A 21,285-nucleotide genomic window follows, 5' to 3' on the forward strand; every position below is an offset into this window, starting at 1 on the left:
TTTCATTTGATGATAGAGTGCTATTGTCTATGCCAACATTTATGGATTGGTAGACCACACAGTAACCATTTTATGATGGGCAACCTCTAGTCACGTGGTGAATTGTTGGCCATGTATTCAGAATCTGCTGAGGACCAGTAGCAAGTCCAAAGCTCATTTTCAAAAGAATAGTTATCTGTAGTGGATGGCTTGCTTTACTTCTAACTCCTAAAAGTTTACACTATGATCCACTTATAAGGACCTGTGAAATGCTGTATACATCTTGAATTTGAGTAGTTGCTACTTTCTGTTCATCAGGTCAATTTAGAACGATGCCATCAATTTAGTAGAAAATGAAATACAGCATGTGAGATCTTCGGTAATGGAGAGTTGATCAAGATTTCTACATACTAGATTGTGATAGAGAGCCAGAGTTGATATAGCTCTGTGGTAGGGTGTCAACAAAGGTACATTGCTGGTCCTGCTAGATGAAAAAAACTGGTCTTGGTGGTCTTTACTAAAGGGGTAGAATGAATGTCTTCATTCCAATTGCCAGAAAATGTGTTGATTTGTTTCACAATGAAACTGCATATTTAATTGCAGCAGCAATTGGAGTCATACTGATTAATTCACTGTCATTCTATAAGATCCATCTGTATTCTGTAGCAGCCCAGTTAGGTGAGTTGAATGCTGATGTGGTAGGAATCACCATGCCTTCATCTTTCAGTCCTTTAAAAGGCACTAATCTCTACAGTCTTGCCAGGAGTGTGGCATTACTTTCAATTTGTATTTTGGTAGGTAAAAGTACCGGTGATTTCCTTTTGGCTTTTCCACTTGGTTTTCCTCTGTAATATCCCTCTATAGTTCAGGTAACCACTGTGGACATTGTGCCAATTGCTGCATTTGTCCTTTCTAACTATGTGTTCCAAACTGGGAAAATAACTATGGGGTGGGTTCAGGTACCTACTGGACCCACTAGAGAGAGGCTTCAGCTCATATTCAGTTAATTACCTGACCTCTGTAAGCTCCTACCCTGACTATTGAACAGTAGCACATTTTAGGTCTCCCTGAGTTAATGGCAGTTCAGATCCAGTGTCCAGTTGCCCCTGATAAATGTAGTTAATTCCTCTCCCCCGGTACAGTTACCCTGTTAGATGGTTGCATGTTTCTTTGAGGAAGGTTAGGAGGAAGATTTACAGTATTTTTTGGTACTGTGTCAGGATTGCTAACAGAGACCCATCCTCTTTATTCACAGGTCCCTAAGTCTGTGAATTAGCTCAAGTCTGAGAAGTATTTGAGGACTAGTTCTTCCTTTTTTGTTTACTTAAGTCCCACTTCTGGTAATCAGACCTAGGACTTTTCTACTTATACAAATCAAATAAGACTTAACTATGCTGCTCATTGATTTTGGTTCTAGGAACACTGATCATTTAGCCAGTGTCAGTGATCTCTGTAGGTCAAACCACTACCCATTATGCTAAACATGTCCACTTTGTCTCTGGAAGTTAACTGCTACCATTTGGTCTCTGTTACCCAAGATCCAATCACTCCCACTAACTTCAGGGAACCCATTTTGATAGCACCAGTGTTTGCTGTTATTCTTTGCCTTCTAGCCACATGGAGCTTATCAAGCTACACAGAGCTCATCAAGGAAGCTGGGACTTCCGTTACTAATAAATTTCCGTTACTAATATATAAGCTTTGGTAAAGGAAGTGTTTTTTGAATTCTCCCAAGAGATATAGTTAGAGAGTGAGAAGGACTTACATAATAAATACTTTCCATATATTAGAAAAGTTATGAACCATTTTCCCTAAACACTCTAGAATGGGCACTACTGTTTGCAAGATAATGAAAGGTGTTTATTTATAAATTCAGTGATTAAGACGATATACAGTGTTGTGGTCTGAGTTTGAAAAAAGTCTAACTGCCAATAAAGTGTTTTTATTAGTGCTTTTAAAATGAAAAGAGAATTTTCTTAGTTATTAATACATTATATATTAAATGTTTGGATTTTATCAGGTGAAAACAAAACTCATTTGAACATTATTTTCTGTTTTCTACTACGAGATCAAAAATCAACACTAAACAACAGAGTTCAGTTCGGAACATGAACGTGACCACTCATAATCTATATTGATAAATGTATAAAAAAACCTCTGTCTTTTATCTATATTCTCCCTCCATTATTTCTTACTAATTCTCCCTTCTTGGGATCTTGTAGAAAAATGAAGTAGGTAACAAGATGGAGAAGATAGACTCCATTCATGAAAAGTTACTGTTTTTTTTTTTTTTTTCTGTAGAACTATAGATTACTGAAATAATGATGCCAGCTTGAAAAACAATGATTTATATGAGTTATGAAAAATTATTTAGTTTTTGAGATTGTCTAAAAGGAAACGTGTAAATAGAGGGCTTGGAATCTTTTTTCTACTCCACCTCCTCCTGTGGGCTACTAATTCAAGAAAAGACTTGCCAAAGTACAGCCAGAGCTGAAACCTACTTAAAAGTGAGAGGGAGAGATAGAAATAGGGTGTGGTGAGTGAAAGTATAGGCTGGCACCTATGTATAGAGAAATACAAGTACAGACAGAGGGAGAGGGAACCTCAGGATTTTGAGTTGATGTTATTCAAGTATAAAGTGTTCCTGATATATTCTGTTCTTCATTTGGAATTTGACTTTTGAAAAACTAATTATGATCACTGTTCAAATCTTTTCTGCTACTCTTTGTGAGTTTTTACACCTTTCTTTGATAGGATAGCTTTTATAGTTCATTGTTTTTTGGGCCATACTGTAGCTATTAGAATATTATTAGCTTAAGTCAAATCACTCAATAAGGTCCTTGGTTTAGGGTGACCCTTTTTTTTTGTAAGCATTTTGTCAGGTTAAGGGACCAGTGTTTCTTTTTATAATAAATTTGGGTGGGACATTGTCTTAGTTCCTTTTGTGCTGCTCTAACGAATACCTGAGACTGGATAATTAATAAAGAAAGGAGATTTATTTCTTACAGTTCTGGAGGCTGGGAAATCCAAGATTGAGGGGCCAACATCTGGTGAGGGCCCTTATGCTACATCATCTCATGGTAGAAGATGAAAGGGCAAGAGAGAGCAAGAGTTGGGGAGAACTCACTTTTGTAACAAACCTACTTCTAAGATAATAAACTCATTCCTGTGATGACATTAATTCATTCATGAGGGTAAAGCTCTCATAACCCAGTAACCTCTCAAAGAGTCCACTTCTCAGCACTGCATTGGGGATTAAGTTTCCAACACTTTGGAGGACGTGTTCAAACCATAGCAGCTGGAGGCTGAGCAAGATGGCTGAATAGAAGCGTCCAGTGATCATCACCCCCACAGGAACACCAAATTTAACAGTTATCTAGGCAAAAAAAAGTACCTTTGTAAGAACCAAAAATCAGATGAGCAGTCACAGTACCTGTTTTAAACTTCATATCACTGAAAGAGGCATGGAAGAGGGTTGAAAGACAGTTTTGAATTGCTGATACCACCCCTCTTCCATGCCTCAGCAGCAGCTATGTGGTGAGGGGAATCTGTGCACTTGGGGGACGGAGAGCACAGTGATTGTGGAACTTTGCATTGAAGCTCCGTGTTGCCCTGTCACAGTGGAAAGCAACACTGAGAATAAGCCAGTGCTCATGGAGGGGGCATGTAGGCTAGCCCTAGCCGGAGGGGAATTGTCCATCCTAGCAGTTGGAATTTGAGCTCTGGCAAGCCTTGCCACTGTGGACTAAAGTGCTCAGGGGTCCTAAATAAACTTGAAAGACAATCTAGGCCACAAGGACTACAACTCCTAGGCAAGTCCTAGTGCTGTGCTGGGCTCGGCGCCAGTGGACTTAGAGGGCATGTGACCTAGTGAGACACCAGCGGGGGCAGCAAAGGGAGTGCTTGTGGTACCCCACCTCCAACTTCAGGCAGCACAGCTCACAGCTCTGAAAGAGACCCCTTCTTTCTGCTTAACAGGTGAGGGAAGAGTAAAGAGAACCTTTTCTTGCAGCTTGGATACCAGCTTAGCCACAGAAGGATAGGGTACAAGGCAGAGTCCTGAGACTCATTCCAGGCCTTAGCTCCCAGATCACATTTCTAGACACACCCTGGGCCAGAAGGGAACCCACTGCCTTGAAATGAAGGACCCAGTCCTGGCAGGATTCATCACCTACTGACTAAAGAGCCCCTGGGGCCTGAATAATCAGCAGCAGTACCCATGTAGTACACACGTTGACCTTTGGTGGGACTCTGAGATCTGCTGGTTTGAAGTGTGGCCTAGCACATTCACAGCTATGGTGGCTATGGCAAGAGATTCTTTCTGCTTGAGAACAGCAGAGAGAAGAACAAAGGGGTCTTTGTTTTGCAGCTAATTTAGCTTGACCACAGGGTGGTAGAGCACCAAGTAGGTTCTTGGGCTCCCTGATTCCGGGCCTTGGCTCTTCGATGGCATTTCTGGACCTGCCCTTGGCCAAAGGAGAGTCTGTTGCCCTGAAGGATGATTCCCAGACCTGCCAGCATTCACCACAAGCTGATTGAAGAGCTCTTGGACCTTCAGTGGGCGTTGGCAGTAGCCTGGAAGTACTCCTTATGGGCCTGTGGCAGTGGTGGCCAGGAGGAGAGACTCCTCTGCCATGGAAATGGGAGGGAAGAGTGGGAAGGACTTTGTCTTGTGCCAGTTCAGCCTCAATAGAATAGAGTGCCAGGTAGATTCCTAAGGTTTCCAACTCCAGGTCCTGGCTTCTGTACAGCATCTCTGGATCTTCCCAGGACCTGGGGGAGCTTGCTGTCTTGAGGAGAAGAACACGAGCCTGGCTGGCTTCACTACCTGCTTATTGTAGAGCCCTAGGGCCTTGAGCAAACATAGGCAGTCGCCAGGTAATGGTTACAGCAGGTCTTGGGTGATACTCAATGCTGTGCTGGCTTCAGGTTTGACCTAGTGCAGTTCTAATGGTAGTGGCCACAGGGGTGCTTGTGTCACTTCTCCCCAAGTTTTAGACAGTTCAGCACAGAGAGACTCTGTTTGTCTGGGAGAAAGTAAGAGAAGACAAGAGTCTCTACATAGTAATCTAGAGAATTCTTCTGGATTTTATCAAGCCCACAAAGGTGGTGCCTCTGAGTCTGCAAGAGCCACAGTGTTACTGGGCTTGGGTGCCCCCTAATGCAGATATAGCTGCAGTGACCAAAAACTTAGATCACAACACCTAAAGCCCTTTAAATACCAGGAAAGCCTCTCAAGAAGGACAGGTACTAGTAAGTCCAGACTGCATAGACTAAAGTAAATAACTAACTCATTAATGCCCAGACACTGAAGAACATCTACAAGCATCAAAACCATCCCAGAAAACATGACTTCAGCAAACAAGCTAAATAAGGGACCAGAGACCAACCCTTGAGATACAGAGACATATGACCTTTCAGATAGATAATTCAAAACAACGGTTTTGAGGAAACTCAAAGAAATTTAATATAACACAGAGAAGTAATTCAGAATCCTATCAGTTAAATTTAACAAAGAGATTGAAATAAAAAGGATCAAGCAGAAATTGTGGAGTTGAAAAATGCAGTTGACATGATGAAGAACATGTCAAAGTGTCTTAATAGTAGAATTGATTAAGCGAAAGAAATAAAGAGCTTAAAGATAGGTATTCGAAAATATACAGTCAGAGGAGACAAAAGAAAACAGAATAAAAAAGAATGAAGCACCCCTACAGGATTTAGAAAATAGTCTCAAAAGGGTAAATCTAAGAGTTATTGGCCTTCAAGAGGAGGGAGGGAAGGAGGGAGGGAAGGAGGAAGGGAGGGAAGAAAGGAGGAGGAGGGGAGAGAGAGAGAGAGAGAGAGAGAGAGAGAGAGAGAGAGAGAGAGTTTATTCAAATGGATAATAACAGATAACTTTCCAAAGCTAGAGAAGTATATCAATATTCAAGTATAAGAAGGTTATAGAACACCAAGCGGATTTAACCCAAAGAAGACTACCTCAAGGCATTTAATAATCTAGCCATAGCAGACCTAAAGCTTGCTTTGTACTTCAACTAAACTTTATTATATAAACATTTTCAGGAAAGAAAACTTTATTTTATGTAGAATATAAGAATGTTCATAGGTCAGTACGGAGAGGGCATTTTGTCCCATTACTCTTCAGCACTCATATTAAGATGATTTTATTCTTCTGAATTTCTAAGAAGAAGTTTTCTCCCTTATTGTAAAAACGCAGATTTCCCGAGTGTCCTTGAATGATTTATTCATGGTCTACTTGTGTAGTAGCAAAAGAAAAGAATTATACATTACATTTTTTTTTATCTTGTGCAAGAGAGGAATTTAAAAAAATATATTTGGTAAGACCTTTAATAAAATTTTTAATGAGTTGTCTTTCCAACTCATAGTCATTACAAAGACTACTGTCTCCTCTATTATCATGACTCAGAACACTGTATTTCTTTTCCTAGCTGTCATATGTGTTGTTTCCACATTACTTTTGGTCTTTAAGTTAAATATTCCTCTTTTGTTAAAGAAAAACCAAGTTGTACCCATATGTAAGTTGGTACTTAAATTACCCCTTGATAAATGTCATAAATATATTAATAACATTTTCTCCAAGATTTAAACATGAGATATCACCAGTACTCTGAGCTGAATAAAGTTGCTCTATCATTAAGAAAATTTCCCCTTTCTTCCTTTATTACTGCCTTCCCCTACTTCTCCATAAGTTTTATTAATAGAATATTTGAAGAATGGATAAATGTCATATAATTTTTTATCTTGTATCTTTCTCTCTCTTATTAAACCCTAAATTCTATAAAGACAGAGGCTATACCTTTCTTGTTTATCTTTGTATGCTTAATGCCTAAGATTGGTATATGGTAGGAATTCAGTAATTTAGTTGAATGAATGAATAGTAGGACGTACAATATGAATGCTGCTCTTAGAAATTGGCTTTGTTGAAAATCTATTTCTTGTATATTGAAATATTTATATTACTAAATACAATGAGGAGAAATAACGAGAAAAGAATATTTCCAATATGAATATTTTAAAACTGAATTTGCTACTTGCTTTTTAACACTTAAAGAATAGTCCAATCAGCAATCAATTTAAAGTAGTTTTTGAAACTCAACTTTTTGGATTAATACTTGGAGCTACATTTGATCATGTGACCTTTATTATCTCAACTAACGTAATTTATGGCCCAACTAAATTAAAGTAGTTTGAAGGCATAACATGGAAATACTCATACTTTTACCATGAGTATCAGTTTTAAGGGTTTTAATTGAAACATGATGTAGACTATGTAGATAATAGCATTTTTATTGTTTATTTCATATTGTAACTTGAGAATTTTAAGGATTGAAGAATATTTCCAAGTATAACAGAAAATTATATACTCTTGGGTTCAGAAATTATTATTTAAGCAAAATAGTGCAGTATAAAAAGCCTGACTAATCAGAAACACAAGGACCACAGTAAGTGTACATAACTCCCCCAAACAGTGGTAGTGTAGACTGTTCATTTAATTAAAGGTATGTATAAACACTGCAGTTACTTAGGAGACATGATAAAACAACAACAACAACAACAACAACAACAAAACTAACTACCATGTGGGTCTTGATAAGGTAAAAAGTAGTCATAAATTTAAATTTGATATATTATGAACTTTAATATGGCCGCTTGTTTAGAAAGGCTATTAATACTTGGCCATACAGCAGCATATTTGGAGAATAAAATTCTACTCAAGGTTTCATAATGTCTTTTCGGCTCTACCTAATTGTAGTATCTCTGTTACTATTTGCCTAACTTTTGTCCCTTTGTGACTTTAAGGGTATATTTTCATCCTGTATTTTTCTCTAGGCATCCACAAGGACAAAGATAAACCTCCCAGCTTCTCTGTTGTCCTTGAGACGTTGAGGCGTACCTTGACAGATTACCAGAACAAGCTGGAAGATGCATCTAATGAGGTAACACTTGCACTGTTTGGCTGCACACATATAGCCTTCGGCCTGTACCAGTATGTATTCCTTGCTTGTTACAAAGGTCAAAAAGATTGGGAATGTTGAACTGACAGCTTCACAGATACAAAAAATAATACATTATCTTTCACTGTTCTTTCTTTAAGTGTGGCCTAAAGTCATGTCTCACTTACGTTTTTGTAACTCTTCAGTCACACTATTGTTTTCAAAATTATAAAGACTCTATCACTTCTTGATCTTCATAATTTATCTGTCTTAATGAAAACACTATGCAAGTAGTTTAAGTTAATATGTACTGTATTTAAATGTTAATGTGTTTTTACAACGTTTGGTATAGCTACTGGAAATTTAGGTTTTGTCAGTGTTTTAGGTTAAGATTTCTACAAACTGTGGAAGTCTTAATAAAAAAGAGAGAAATTAGTTTTCATTCTCTAAAGGGAGTAAAGTGTTGTTAGAAGTTTTTAAAAAACAAATATCTGTTTGATGTAGCCTGGGAGCTTTTAGTTTGCTGATTGAAAAAGCTCATGCTTCTATTTATCATCTCATTTGTATTGTTTAATGTGTGGGTTGATAATTTTCTTGGGTATTAAAATGTTTTATGAATTTGTGCTTTAAAAATTGAAGAGTTTGTCTAGTTACATCTTGTCAAATTAGCATATGAAGTAATTACATTAAATACAATTAGTTAGCAAAGCAACAAACAGATTGTTAGAGTCAAAGACAAGTCACGTAGCAAGGAATTTGGAGTTTATCTTTGTGTTTATCTCTTTCTTTCATATAATATAAACACCACAAAACAGTTACATTTCACATTTCAGATGCGGCTTATTTTATTTTAGCTTGCTAAGATGAACAAAGAAGGAAAAGTGAGTCTTCTTAATACCCTCGGTAATTGTTCAAAAGGCATAAAAGAAAATGACCATCGAAATAATTAAATTTCTATGAAGAACAAATATTATGAAGTCTTTCCCAGTGAGACAAGACAACCTGTATTGTTAGTAGTTTATGAAACTCTTCTGAGGCCTAGGTCTGGAAGCTGCAGGGTAACTAGGAACATATTACCCACAGCGAATTGTTATTTGGGAGGATGAATGTCACATGATCCTCAGCACAGTTGAAAAGTCGACTCAGCAGGCTTTGGCTTAGTAATGCGCTTTGTTGTGAACCAGTGCCAGAGACAGCAGTGGGGAGACCAAGGGGGTGGCTGCAAAGAAAGCAAAAAGAGCAGTCTGACAGAAAGAAGAATGAACTGTCAAAGAAAATAAATCACAAGCGGTGCAGGACCAACTGATGACCTGCCACAAGCCTTCCCAGTAGGACTGCATGTGACCGACCCTGAAGTTGTCATATGGAGTGAGAGACCAGTGAATACCCTCATGATGTATAGAAAGAACAGTCTTCTGCTCTGTTCTCTTTTCTTTACTTGTAGATGCCCCTGCTTCTGGCATTTTGGTCCAGTAGGATTTTAAGAATAAAGTTGTATTTGTTTACAACAAGAATGAAATCCTTTATCTGAATGTGTGGTAAAAATACAGTAACATCAGTGATATTTTAAGCTTGAATGCTTTCTTTTCTTTTTAGCTATGTGAACTTGTGACAGAAGCTATATAGTATTTAACCAAAAGAAATAATTTTTTGAAGACTCTTAATTACTATTGAAAAATTTATATTTAAGTAATTGCATAAAAAGCACTTAAAGATTAACTTTTGAGGTACTCTCCTTGAAAAATGTAAAAAAGTTACTTACATTTTCTTTCATCAGCTAAACAGCATGAACGATGCTAGGGAAAAGGCATGTAATGAACTTGATTCTACGAAACAGAAGATAGACTCTCACACTAAAAATATAAAGGTATTATTTAGAATAACTTTTACCTTTTGTATTAAGAAACAAATGTAGTTATCTAGGGAATATTTTAAAGTAGAGATATTGAGGTACCTGAAAATATATATTTGTATTTTTTAAACTATGTATGGATAGAATTTTAATTTTTTCTTGTTGATTAAGAGTAACAAGAATGTTTTTTTCATTTAAAAAATTAAAACTTGATTGGAAATTGTTTTGGTTAAAGGAAAATTTGTTTCCTAGATTCAATAATAATACCTTATAAGATTCAAATAATTATTTAAGATGAAATGTCCAGCCTTAGGTACATATTAAACATATTTTGCATAAGCACATCCGTATTTGGAGTCAGTTTTCATCATTTTAGGGTGGAGCCATTGTTTTCAGTACATCGTGTCTGTTAATGGGCTGAGACCACACCTGGCTAAGGCCCAGGACTATAGTTTATTTTAGTTTCTGTGCTGGTTTTATGTACTACATCTTTGCAAAATTATACTGAGTCAGCTCTCAGAAGTTTCTCAGTATTGCTGGAATTTTATTTTGTTGTTTCATGTTGGGTTTGTCATGGACACACTTCAATAGAATTTGTTAGGTTTAAGGAATAAACAGTTCAGCAGAACTTTGTGCCACATATTTGAGATTTCTATAAGTGGTTGGCATGTCATTGGAAAGTAAATGTGCTTATATTAAATGTAAGATATTTATTTTAAAATATTTAAAAAATTTTGAGCTACAACATTGTTTTAAAAAAATAGGTTGAAAGGAAACTGCCTTGAAAGAACTTTTTGGAATAAGTCATCATATTAACATTTTATATAAATGTTTAAACATAACAAATGTTCTAATTTTTGAGCTAAGATATTATATTTAGAAAATACATTCAGTAAAATATTTTAATGTAAACAGATGATTTCCTGCCTTTGCGATTCTTTCATTGTAAAGCTTTGAAAATTTTCAATATGTATTTTATACTAATGTCCCCTCACCCCTTGTTGGCTGGCCTTTCTACAATCTCTTTATTTGGTATCTATGACAGGAACTTCAGGATAAACTGGCTGATGTCAATAAAGAGTTAAGTCATTTACGCACTAAATGTGCAGACCGAGAGGCTTTAATCAGCACTTTAAAAGTGGAACTACAAAATGTGCTGCACTGTTGGGAGAAAGAAAAGGCTCAAGCAGCCCAGTCTGAAAGTGAACTGCAGAAGCTTTCCCAGGCTTTCCATAAGGATGCTGAGGTATTACCTGAGACTCAATGACTGTCAGGAAAGGCCTTTCACTAATCTCAGTGTTATACATCAAGTGACTATTTTTACTTATATTTAATTAAGAAAATTGTTCTGAGCAGAGTATTTTGAAATGTTCGTGACAGCTGCAAAATCGCTCACTTCATTACTCTTGTGTCATTCTCTCTTGTGAGAGAAGTACTATAACTTGCACAACTCATTTTCTTGATTATCGTTTGTACAACTATCTTTTTTGACTTTTAGAACATTGTAACTCAAGTAACTATGCTCCTAACAGTCCTTTCAAGGTTTGCCTGTTTGCCAATGACAAAATTATTTTTTATTTCAGTAGCTTGGTAGATTGATATGGTGGAAAGAATAAGTATTTTATAATCAGATAGACCTGAACTTGGATCCTGATACTTCTGTTTATAAATGGTTTGGCTGTGGACAAGCTATACAACTTAGCCTCTCCACATCTTAGTTTTCTTATTTATTTTTTTTCTTTTTTGAGACAAAGTCTTGCTCTGTCGCCCAGGCTGGAGTGCAGTGGCGTGATCTGGGCTCATTGCAACCTCCACCTCCCAGGTTCAAGCGATTCTCCTGCCTCAGCCTCCTAAGTAGCTGAGATTACAGGTGTCCACCGCCGTGCCTGGCTGATTTTTGTATTTTTAGTAGAGATGGGGTTTCACCATGTTGGCCAGGCTGTTCTCGAACTCCTGACCTCAGGTGATCTGCCCACCTCGGCCTCCCCTCCTAAAGTACTGGGATTACAGGCCTGAGCCACTGTGCCTGGCCTAGTTTCCTTATTTGTAAAACAGTAATAATATCTACTTTAACAGATAGCCTCCTTACTCTGTATGATTATAGGATGTTAATAAAATTTAGAAAAATAAAAGTCCCATAAAATTAAAACTTTTCATTTAGACCCCCTGGAGAGTTGCCTATCCATTTGTGTTTATTAATGGCTTATAAAAATATTATGACACAAATTTCATATTTCGTATGAGCCTGTGTGAATGGAATTATCTTCTAGTTCTTTTTACCCTATGGATTATAGAGCTAGTCTAGCTAGTGGAACTGGTTTATCTAAGTCATCCTGCATATTGAGTTCATTACTCCAACAAATATGAACATGAATGCCAAGAGAGTAAAAAGGAAACATTCTTTCCACTCTTTTTACAGTCTGGGATTTAAATTGTGTCCACATGAAGGGGTTGGAATTGCTCTACACATCAGATAATGATTAAAGTAAAGGAAACTAGAAGCCTGACTGTATTGTAAAGTCAGCATGTCTACAGCACTGTGGTTGGGTTCAACATGTGTGAATTGATTTTGGATTTTGGAGTCTCTTTTCATGCCAAATGGATGATTATCATGCTTGGTTTATCACAGCCCAAGCAAAAAGGACATAATAGCGACACAATGAATTATCCTTAAGGATGAACTTCCTTGAGAACGAATGTGATCGGTAGGCAAAACACAGGAGGAAGATTTTTATGTATTTGTTAAGTTATATTTAATAAGACTTTAAAACATTTTGACCTAGTTAAAAAATGCGAAAGTCATCATTAACTGCTTATGAAAAGGCATAGCATATTTGTGAAAAAATCTGATCTCTTAAATTTGTTATTGTAACTACATTTTTAAATTTTTTGTTTTTTAAATTATTGCTTTTGGAAAAAAAGTAAGGTGGCATACATAGTGAACTAAAGATTTACATTTTGATATTTGTAAGAAAATATTCTCTATAATTTCTAATTATAAAACTGTTGCATATGCTATATTCAGTTTTTAAAAAATGTATAATAGACTTTCTAAATTTTCTTTTTAAATTTATCCCTTTTAAAAGTTTCTTCCTGCTGATCTATTAAAAAATCTTGAGGGAACTTTTTTATCTACATAAAATAAATGTATTCATTTTGCAGCTTCACAGTTACCTTGTCTTTGAGTTCCATGCTTTGGGACTTTATAGATGAAACACCTTATAAAGAGCGCTATTTGACATTATAGTAAATAAACCCTCCTCATGTGTTCAAATGTGATCTGCTTTATATGAATTCTGCAGCATAGTGTTTCTAAGTCATTCAGCAATGGATAATTTAATTACTGAAGTGGTAATATAATTTTAAAGGACTTTTAAAAAACATATTTCTAATTGGACATTTTCAAAAGTATGTCTTAAGCAGCTATATCCATTTTTTTTGCTGTTACTTTATAATATTTAAACACCTACAAATGCCCAGTGTGCCAAATACTATATGAACTTATAAGTGGGGAAAACAAATGAGCCCATCTTCCATATCTTTCATATCACTATCTGCTTTGCCTAAGGGGCTTGGGATAGATTTCCTATAAGTAGTAAGTAAACTGGAATCTCTGGAGGAAGAAGAAAGCTGAGTAATTGTGTCCATGTAAAGTACAGATATTGGTATAACTTTTTTTCATCAGAGTTGAATAACACTATTTTTTTCTGTATTGTTTTTTGACAAGTAGTATCTATTTTGGCAAATGTAAATATTAAATTATAGAATTACTATACTGAGTTACAGTTAGATAGGCTGATAAACAATGAGTCCAATCCAGACACTTCGTGTGATAGCTAAGGAAACTTAGGCCTGAACAGGTGTTTACTCAAATCACAACCTCATCAGTAGCAGAGCTGGGAATGAATCTTGGTCTTCTGGCTTCTAGACTCAGATTTTGATTTTGAATACCAAGTGTAAGCAGTTCCAAATGTTTTATCTGGTGCTTAGTTTTGAATATAAAAAAGTCATTAAAATATTCTGAGACTTGAGTATTATAATTTCCTTTTCAGGTTTTTGAAATTAACTCTTCACCATTTGTATTATGTATTTTACTTCTTATAATGTTTATATACAGCAAATAATTTTTCTTTTTTTTTTTCCTGCAGGAGAAGCTAACCTTTCTTCACACCTTGTATCAGCACTTGGTAGCAGGCTGTGTGCTCATAAAACAACCAGAAGGCATGCTGGATAAATTCTCTTGGTCTGAGCTTTGTGCAGTCTTACAGGAGAATGTTGATGCCCTGATTGCAGACCTCAACAGGGCTAATGAGAAGGTAACTGTCCTCAGGCACCAGATACCTCTATTAAATTCAGTGACATTTGTCCACATCACAGTATCATTAAGAGGGGCTGACATTCATCTTATTTCAAAAAGAATTTGGATGTTAATAATTCAATACCATTAATTATGGCTTGTCTACAACTCAGTTTGATGCCATTGCTGTGGGCATGTAAATGTGACTGAAGTCTGTATGAAGTCTCTAAGCTCCACTTTCTGTGCAGGACATGCTAATACTACTAGCCAGTATTAGCCACAGGGACCTAATTAAAAGAAAATAAATTAATCTTACTGATGAAGCAATTCAAAGAACTTAGTCATTTACATTAATAAACCAACTCTTTATGTTAGCATAAAATAGAAACAGGATACAGTTATTCAAAAACATGATCTTAAAATTCTTTACTTAGGAAATATAAGGTGTTATTTTTAAAAGCACTGAAACATTTTAAATTATATGCTTATGATTTGCTTCTCGAAATACAACAAAGTGTGTATTAGAAAACTCGTTCCGTGCTTTAGAATGCAAAAAGTGTATTTTATAGGAGAATGTAGTAGACCTTTATGGTAACATTACTATCCCACAAGTCTAGGAAATTAGTCTCCAGCAAATATTTAAAAACCTGCTTTTGGTTATAGAAAATTACAGTGGCTTAGCAGATCAACATATACCCCCATTGAAGACATTGGTTCTGATCCTGGGTCTATTGAACGTGGTCAGTACTGTGTTTATGTGGTTTAGTTTCCAGGTCTTAGTTGCAATGACATTTGCTTTTAAGGAACAAGAAGAGAAAAACTGTACTGTAAGTTAAAAAAAATTCTGTTGAAGTAATAAAACAGCATATTGACCTAATTTCAGGGTGATTTTTTTATTATTGAGCATTTTATCTTGGTCCTATTGACAAACACAACCATAGACACTGAGATATAGGGCTAAGAAATGAGGGCATAAATTGTGAGAGGCACAGATGCTATTCATGATTGTGAATGTGTACATAATGGATTTGAAAATTGAAGATAATTAAAATGAATGTATTTTAACCCTATGAGATGGTATTATATTTTTAATAGTTTTCATTGTTTCAAAACATCCTTAATAGTCATACATTTTAGAAAATGATGATTTTCTTTCCAGTGTTTGAATATGAAACAAAAAATGGTTAGAACATTCTGCTTTATTTTATGCAAACTGCTTGCAGATTTTTAAATCTTTACTTTCTTTCCCGCTGAGATATTTGTTTTTTTTTTTTTTTTTTTGAGACGGAGTCTCGCTCTGTCGCCCAGGCTGGAGTGCAGTGGCGCGATCTCGGCTCATTGCAAGCTCCACCTCCCGGGTTCACGCCATTCTCCCGCCTCAGCCTCCGAGTAGCTGGGACTACAGGCGCCCGCTGAGATATTTGAATAGCTTGAGCCTTGGTTCCAGAAGTAACAGTATCTTTCTCAATGTCAATCAAATTAATTATAGAATAAGTAACTTCATTAGAAAGAGAAGATGAAAAATTTGCCATCTAAGTATACAAATAACACAATTTTCTGCTAATGTATGGCAGTTTACCCTGCTATTTTCTTTTTTAAAATTTATTTACATTCTATGTTAAAATTTTTATATGATCTTAAGGAATAAAATATAGTAGGACATTTTGGGTGTTTTATTAGGGGAGACGACACAAAGAAATAGCTTGTGAGCATATTTCCTTCTCTGTTGCATCTCCCCATATAGATAAGCCATCTAGAGTATATCTGTAAAAACAAGTCTGACACGATGAGAGAGCTTCAGCAGACTCAGGAAGACACCTTTACCAAAGTGGCAGAACAGATCAAAGCCCAAGAGAGCTGCTGGCACAAACAAAAGAAGGAACTAGAGCTGCAGTATTCTGAACTCCTCCTGGAGGTGCAGAAGAGGGCACAGGTATGCTACCTTTACAAAGGGCTTAAAAATGGGTTACTCAGTGTAACCATTAGGAACGTTTTTTTTTTCTAGTAGCAATGCTAAATCGGTTTAAACTTCTTAAGAACTTCATAGAACTTGTTTAGATGCACATATATATGTTTAGATACACACACATATGTGTGTATGTATGGGTGTGTATATTAAGGATTGTCTTTCATGTAAGTTTGGAAATATATGGGTTTCTGATTAAAATATCCCAAAATGCATTGATCAGTTAATTAAATGCTAAAATTATATTTCCTTTATTTATTTTTAAAATAAAAGATTAAAGTATTTGGTAACATATTGTCAGTTTTAGTGTAGGTATTCCTTTATCCAGTTTACTCCATTTGTGCAGGTTCCTATGTGAACCATCATTTAAATTTATTTGGGTTAAAATCTCTTATGCCTACTGGCATTATGTAAGAACTAGTGTTATCGTTGTAGGCCATGTAGCAAAAGTAATTCACTATGAGTTGTATTATGTATTATATCTTGATTGAGAGTAGAAGTTATGGGTTGTTAACATAACAATGTATTTTTCTACACAAATTATCATCAAAATTATTTATATTGTTAACTGTTATCTTCACGTAATCAGGAATAATATGATGATAGGGTATAATTTTTTGGCATTGAATTTATTAATAGGTCACTTTTGTTCCTAAGTTAGGATACTTACGAACCAGAAGGTTGTATATTCTTCCCATGGTTGATTCAGTATTTAGCCTCTTTATTTGATCCATTCGTGCTTGGCAAGTCTAATTAAAAATAACCAAACTATATAAATATATATACATACACATATATAAATACAATTATTATTGTTATTATCATATTAAATCGGGCCATTCTGCATCCCCAGATTTAAAGGTTCTGTATGAACTTATGCCTTTCTATATGAATTTGAATGAATCAACAAATGTACCATCTAAAAGTAGTAATTTTTTCATTGTATGCAGACTACTATATTATATGCTTTGCATTTTCTAGTATTGAAGTAAAAGACCTAAACAATTTATTTTAATTTTGTAGAGGTAGCACTGATATATAGTGACATGCACAGATCTTAAGTGTATAATTTGATGTTTTTAAAAAGTATTTATTTGATATGTAATATTTGTACATATTTATGGGGTACATGTGATATTTTAATATATGCATAGAATGTGTAATGCTCAAGCCAGAGTAAGATATCTATCACCTTGAGCATTTATCATTTCTTTGTGTTGGGAACATTTCAAATTTTCTCTTCTTGCTATTGTGAAATATACAATATATTGTTGTTAATAAAGTCACCTTACTGTGCTTTTGAACACTAGACCTTATTCTTTCTAACTGTATAATTGTACCCTTTAACCTACCTCTCTCCATCCCTTTCCTCCCCCAACACACCCTTCCTAGACTATGGTAACTACAATTTGATGTTTTGATCAACGTAAACACCCATGTGATCATTAGTCCATTTAAGACTTCAAACATTTTCATTACCCTAGAATGTTCTCGTGTTCTCTCTTCCAGTCAGTTTTATGCCTTATAGACAACTATTGTTCTGATGCCTGTCATCGTAGATTAGTTTTCACCTGTTCTTGAATTTCATGTAAGTGGAATCATTCAGTAGTCTGGTGTTTGACTAATTTCACTCAATATTAATGTTCTGAGCATAATGTCATTTATGTTGTTGTACGTATCAGTACTTCATTCTTCTTTATGGTCACATAGCATTCCATTTTATCACAGCACCCCTATTTGATGGATTGTGTGTTGATGGATATTTAGTTGTTTCTGTTTTTTAGATATTGTAGATAAAATTGCCACAAACATTATTGTACAAGTCTTTTGTCAACATATGGTTTTATTTCTCTTGGTTAATTACTGAAGTGCAGTTGCCAGGTCATAGGATATATGTGTATTCGTAAGAAACTGTCAAAAGTTTCTAAAAACAGCTTGTGCCATTTTTTATTTCCACCAGCAAAATATGTAAGTTTCCATTGTTCTACATCCTCTGCAGCGCTTAGTATTGTCAGTCTTTTAAATTTTAGTCAATATAGTGGTTTTAAAATCGTGTTTCATTGTGGTTTAAAGTAACATTTTTTTGGTGATTCATGATGCTGAGCACCTTTCATATACTTATTGGCTATTCACATATCTTCATTTGTAAAGTGTCTCTTCTACTGTTTTCTCATGTAAAAAATAGAGATGTTTGTGTTTTTATTTTTGATTTCTAAGCATTCTTTATATATCCTGGATGCATATCCTTTGTCATGTATATGCATCGCAATATTTTCTCTGAATCTCATGCTTCCCTTTTCAGTTGTTTCTTTTGATGATCATATAAGTTTTAAAATTGTGATGAAGTCCAACTTATAAATCTGTTTCTCTTTTGGCTATTTATTTATATATGTGAAATGATTTTTCCTTACCTCAAGGTTGGGAAGATAATCTCTTGTTTCTTCTAGAAGTTTCATAGTTTTAGCTTTTACGTCTAAGTTTGTGATTCTTTTCAAATTAATTTTTGTGTGTGATGTTAGGTAGAGTTTCATTTTTTCCCCCTTCATTTATTGTTCCCACATCACTTGTTCAGCACTTTCCTAGCTGAATAGCCTTGGTACCTTTGTGAAAAAACAGTTGGCCGTACTTAGAAACGACAGACTTGTCCATCTATATAGTTTTGCCCTCTCCAGAATGTCATATAAATGGAATCATACAGTATATAGCCTTTTGGGTCTGGTTACTTTTACTTAGCAAAATATATTTGAGATTCAGTCACATTGTTGCATGTATCAGTAGTGCATTCCTTTTTACTGCTTAATAATGTCCCATTGTATGGCTGTAAAATTTTATCCAAATACTTGCTGATGGGCCTTTGGATTGCCTTTTTTTTCTTTTTTTTTGGTAATTATAAGTAAAGATGCTTTAAACATCCATGAAAAGGTTTTTGTGTGATCATAAATTTTCATTTATCTTGGGTAAATACTTACAAGTTTGATTTCCAGATTATATGGTAAGTGTATATTTATATGGTTATATGGTAAGTGTAACTTAAGCAACTATTAAATTGTTTTTCAAAGTGACTGTATCATTTTGCATTCTCACTAGCAGTGTAAGAGATTTCCAGTTGCTCTGCACCTGTGCCAGTGTATGGCTTCATCGTTTTTTTCTTTTGAATTTTATCCATTATAATAAGTGTGTAGTGCCATGTCATTGTGATTTCTATTTACATTTTCCCTACTGCCTAGTAAATTAATCATTTATTTATATGTTTGTTTGCTATTTGTAGATCTTTTCTGGTGAATTATCTTTTCAGATGTTTTGCTCAGTTTTTAATTGGATTGTGTGTTTTCTTATCGTCAAAGTTTGAGAGTTATTTACATATCGCAGGTTCAAGTCATTTGTCAGATATGTGATTTGTAAATATTTTCTACTGTTTTGTTAGCAGTACTTTTGCAAAGCAAATGTTTCAAATTTTGATGACCCACTTATCAGTTTTTTTTATGGATTATACTTTTGATGTTACATGTGGGAACTCTTTGACTAAGATTATAGGAACCAAGATTTTCTCCATTTTTTTTTCTATATGTTTTATAGTTTTAGGTTTTACATCTAGGTCTATGATCAATTTTGAGTTAGTTTCTGTAAAGGTTTGAGGTATGGATTAAGGTCAGTTTTTTTTTTTTTTCATATTCATGTCCATTCCAGTACCATTTATTGAAATCACTGTCCTTTACTGAATTGCCGTTGCACTTTTATCAAAAATCAGTTCACGTTTGTGTCAATCTACCTCTAGACTTTCTTGTCTATTCCAGTTATTTATGTGTCTAATTCTTTTTTTTTCAATACTATACTGATTTAATCACTCTAACCTTTTACTAAGTCTTAAAATCAGGTACTGTGAGTCTTCCAACTTCTTTTTTCATCAATGTCCTGAACTGTTTGAAATCTACAAGAAGGCATAGCAATTCACTTTTTTCTCTTTTCAAAAATAAAATAAAATAAAATAAATTGGTGTATATTCTGTATTGTTTACCTACATATTTGCATTTTTATCAAATATAATTGAATATACTGCAGCAATTTATTTTGGTATTGTATTTGATAAGCTGTTATTATAATACATATTATATGACCTGTAAATTTTATTTCAGGAAATTTTATGATTAATTCTATATTTTTTACCCCCAAGAGTGCAATGCAAATAAAAAAATTTCATTTTACATTACTTAATACATTTTCAAAAATTACGTTGATAAGGACACAAGGGGGAAAATATCCCCAGTTGTTATATAGGATTGTGAGTTATAGAGGATGTTTGGTGTCATGAGCATAACCCTCAGTACGTTCCATCTGCTGGGAAATAAATAACTTATTCTTAGAGTCTTATGTTTAATGTTTGGCCATTGTAAAGAAGTGATTAGTAAAAGACACTAAATTAAAGTAAAAAACAATATTTGGATTTGGTTGATTTTATATGAAAAAATGTAAAAGATGTTAGAAAAGTAATGTTTGTAAGAATCTAATATTTCTAAGACTTTTTTAATGTCTAAGCTTTAAAACAATTAGTGTAAATGCTACTAGAAAAATGAAATTTGCAGAGAACGCAGCCTGATTTTACTATCACAGCATGTTTTTAGTATTGGGTAAAGTTTGCTAGCCACATGTTGGGTAGTTCTTGAATTTAAATACGTTGGAGCCATCATGTAAATATATCTCAAGTGTCTATGCCTACTAAAGTATCTGGGCCCAGTGCCACATACCATTCCATTTACTAACTTTGCTTTTGTAATCTTAGTATTTATGTTCTTGTTTCTTTTCTGTTTGAAAAAGATAGTTATTGGAACAAGAACTTCCTTTCTAGAAGTAAAGTTTTTTTACTGTCAAGTAAGAGTTACCCTTGATGTAATGTTTATTGTAAACACTTTAGATTTATTTGACATTTTAGTAAAAATCAAGTGAGTTTAGAATGGAGAACAAAACTCAGGGAAATTCAAGTTCGTCATGCTATGTTGCATTTTATTCCTCTTTTACCATGGTATTGAGAGTGTATTTGGCAAGAAACCCAGGTGAGTCATAAAGTGTTAGTAGGTGTTAAAACTTTTTCTTCATAACTGAACTCCAAGAATATTCAGAGATAAAGTGGAGCTTATTGATATTGTTGGAGGTGATAATTCCTGAAGGTATACATGCCAGCCTGCAGTGATTCAGAGAGTTAGATATAATCACGTGTACACTATGTTCTGATAGACTGTGA

At 34.8% G+C, this 21,285-nt stretch overlaps 1 protein-coding gene across 6 annotated transcripts in view; it reads left to right on the top strand.

Moving 5' to 3' along the window:
- Positions 1 to 21,285, top strand: part of CCDC171 (coiled-coil domain containing 171) — a 501,053-nt gene that overhangs the window by 239,923 nt on the left and 239,845 nt on the right. For all 6 annotated transcript variants that reach the window (XM_031654260.1, XM_031654264.1, XM_031654261.1 and 3 more), the window contains 5 exons: positions 7,831 to 7,937; positions 9,712 to 9,801; positions 10,832 to 11,032; positions 13,935 to 14,102; positions 15,828 to 16,016. In XM_031654260.1, coding sequence (XP_031510120.1) covers positions 7,831 to 7,937; positions 9,712 to 9,801; positions 10,832 to 11,032; positions 13,935 to 14,102; positions 15,828 to 16,016 — 755 coding nt within the window. The remainder of the gene's footprint in view (positions 1 to 7,830; positions 7,938 to 9,711; positions 9,802 to 10,831; positions 11,033 to 13,934; positions 14,103 to 15,827; positions 16,017 to 21,285) is intronic.

This window comes from Papio anubis, chromosome 13 (assembly GCF_008728515.1).
Source record: "Papio anubis isolate 15944 chromosome 13, Panubis1.0, whole genome shotgun sequence".
Classification (NCBI taxonomy): domain Eukaryota; kingdom Metazoa; phylum Chordata; class Mammalia; order Primates; family Cercopithecidae; genus Papio; species Papio anubis.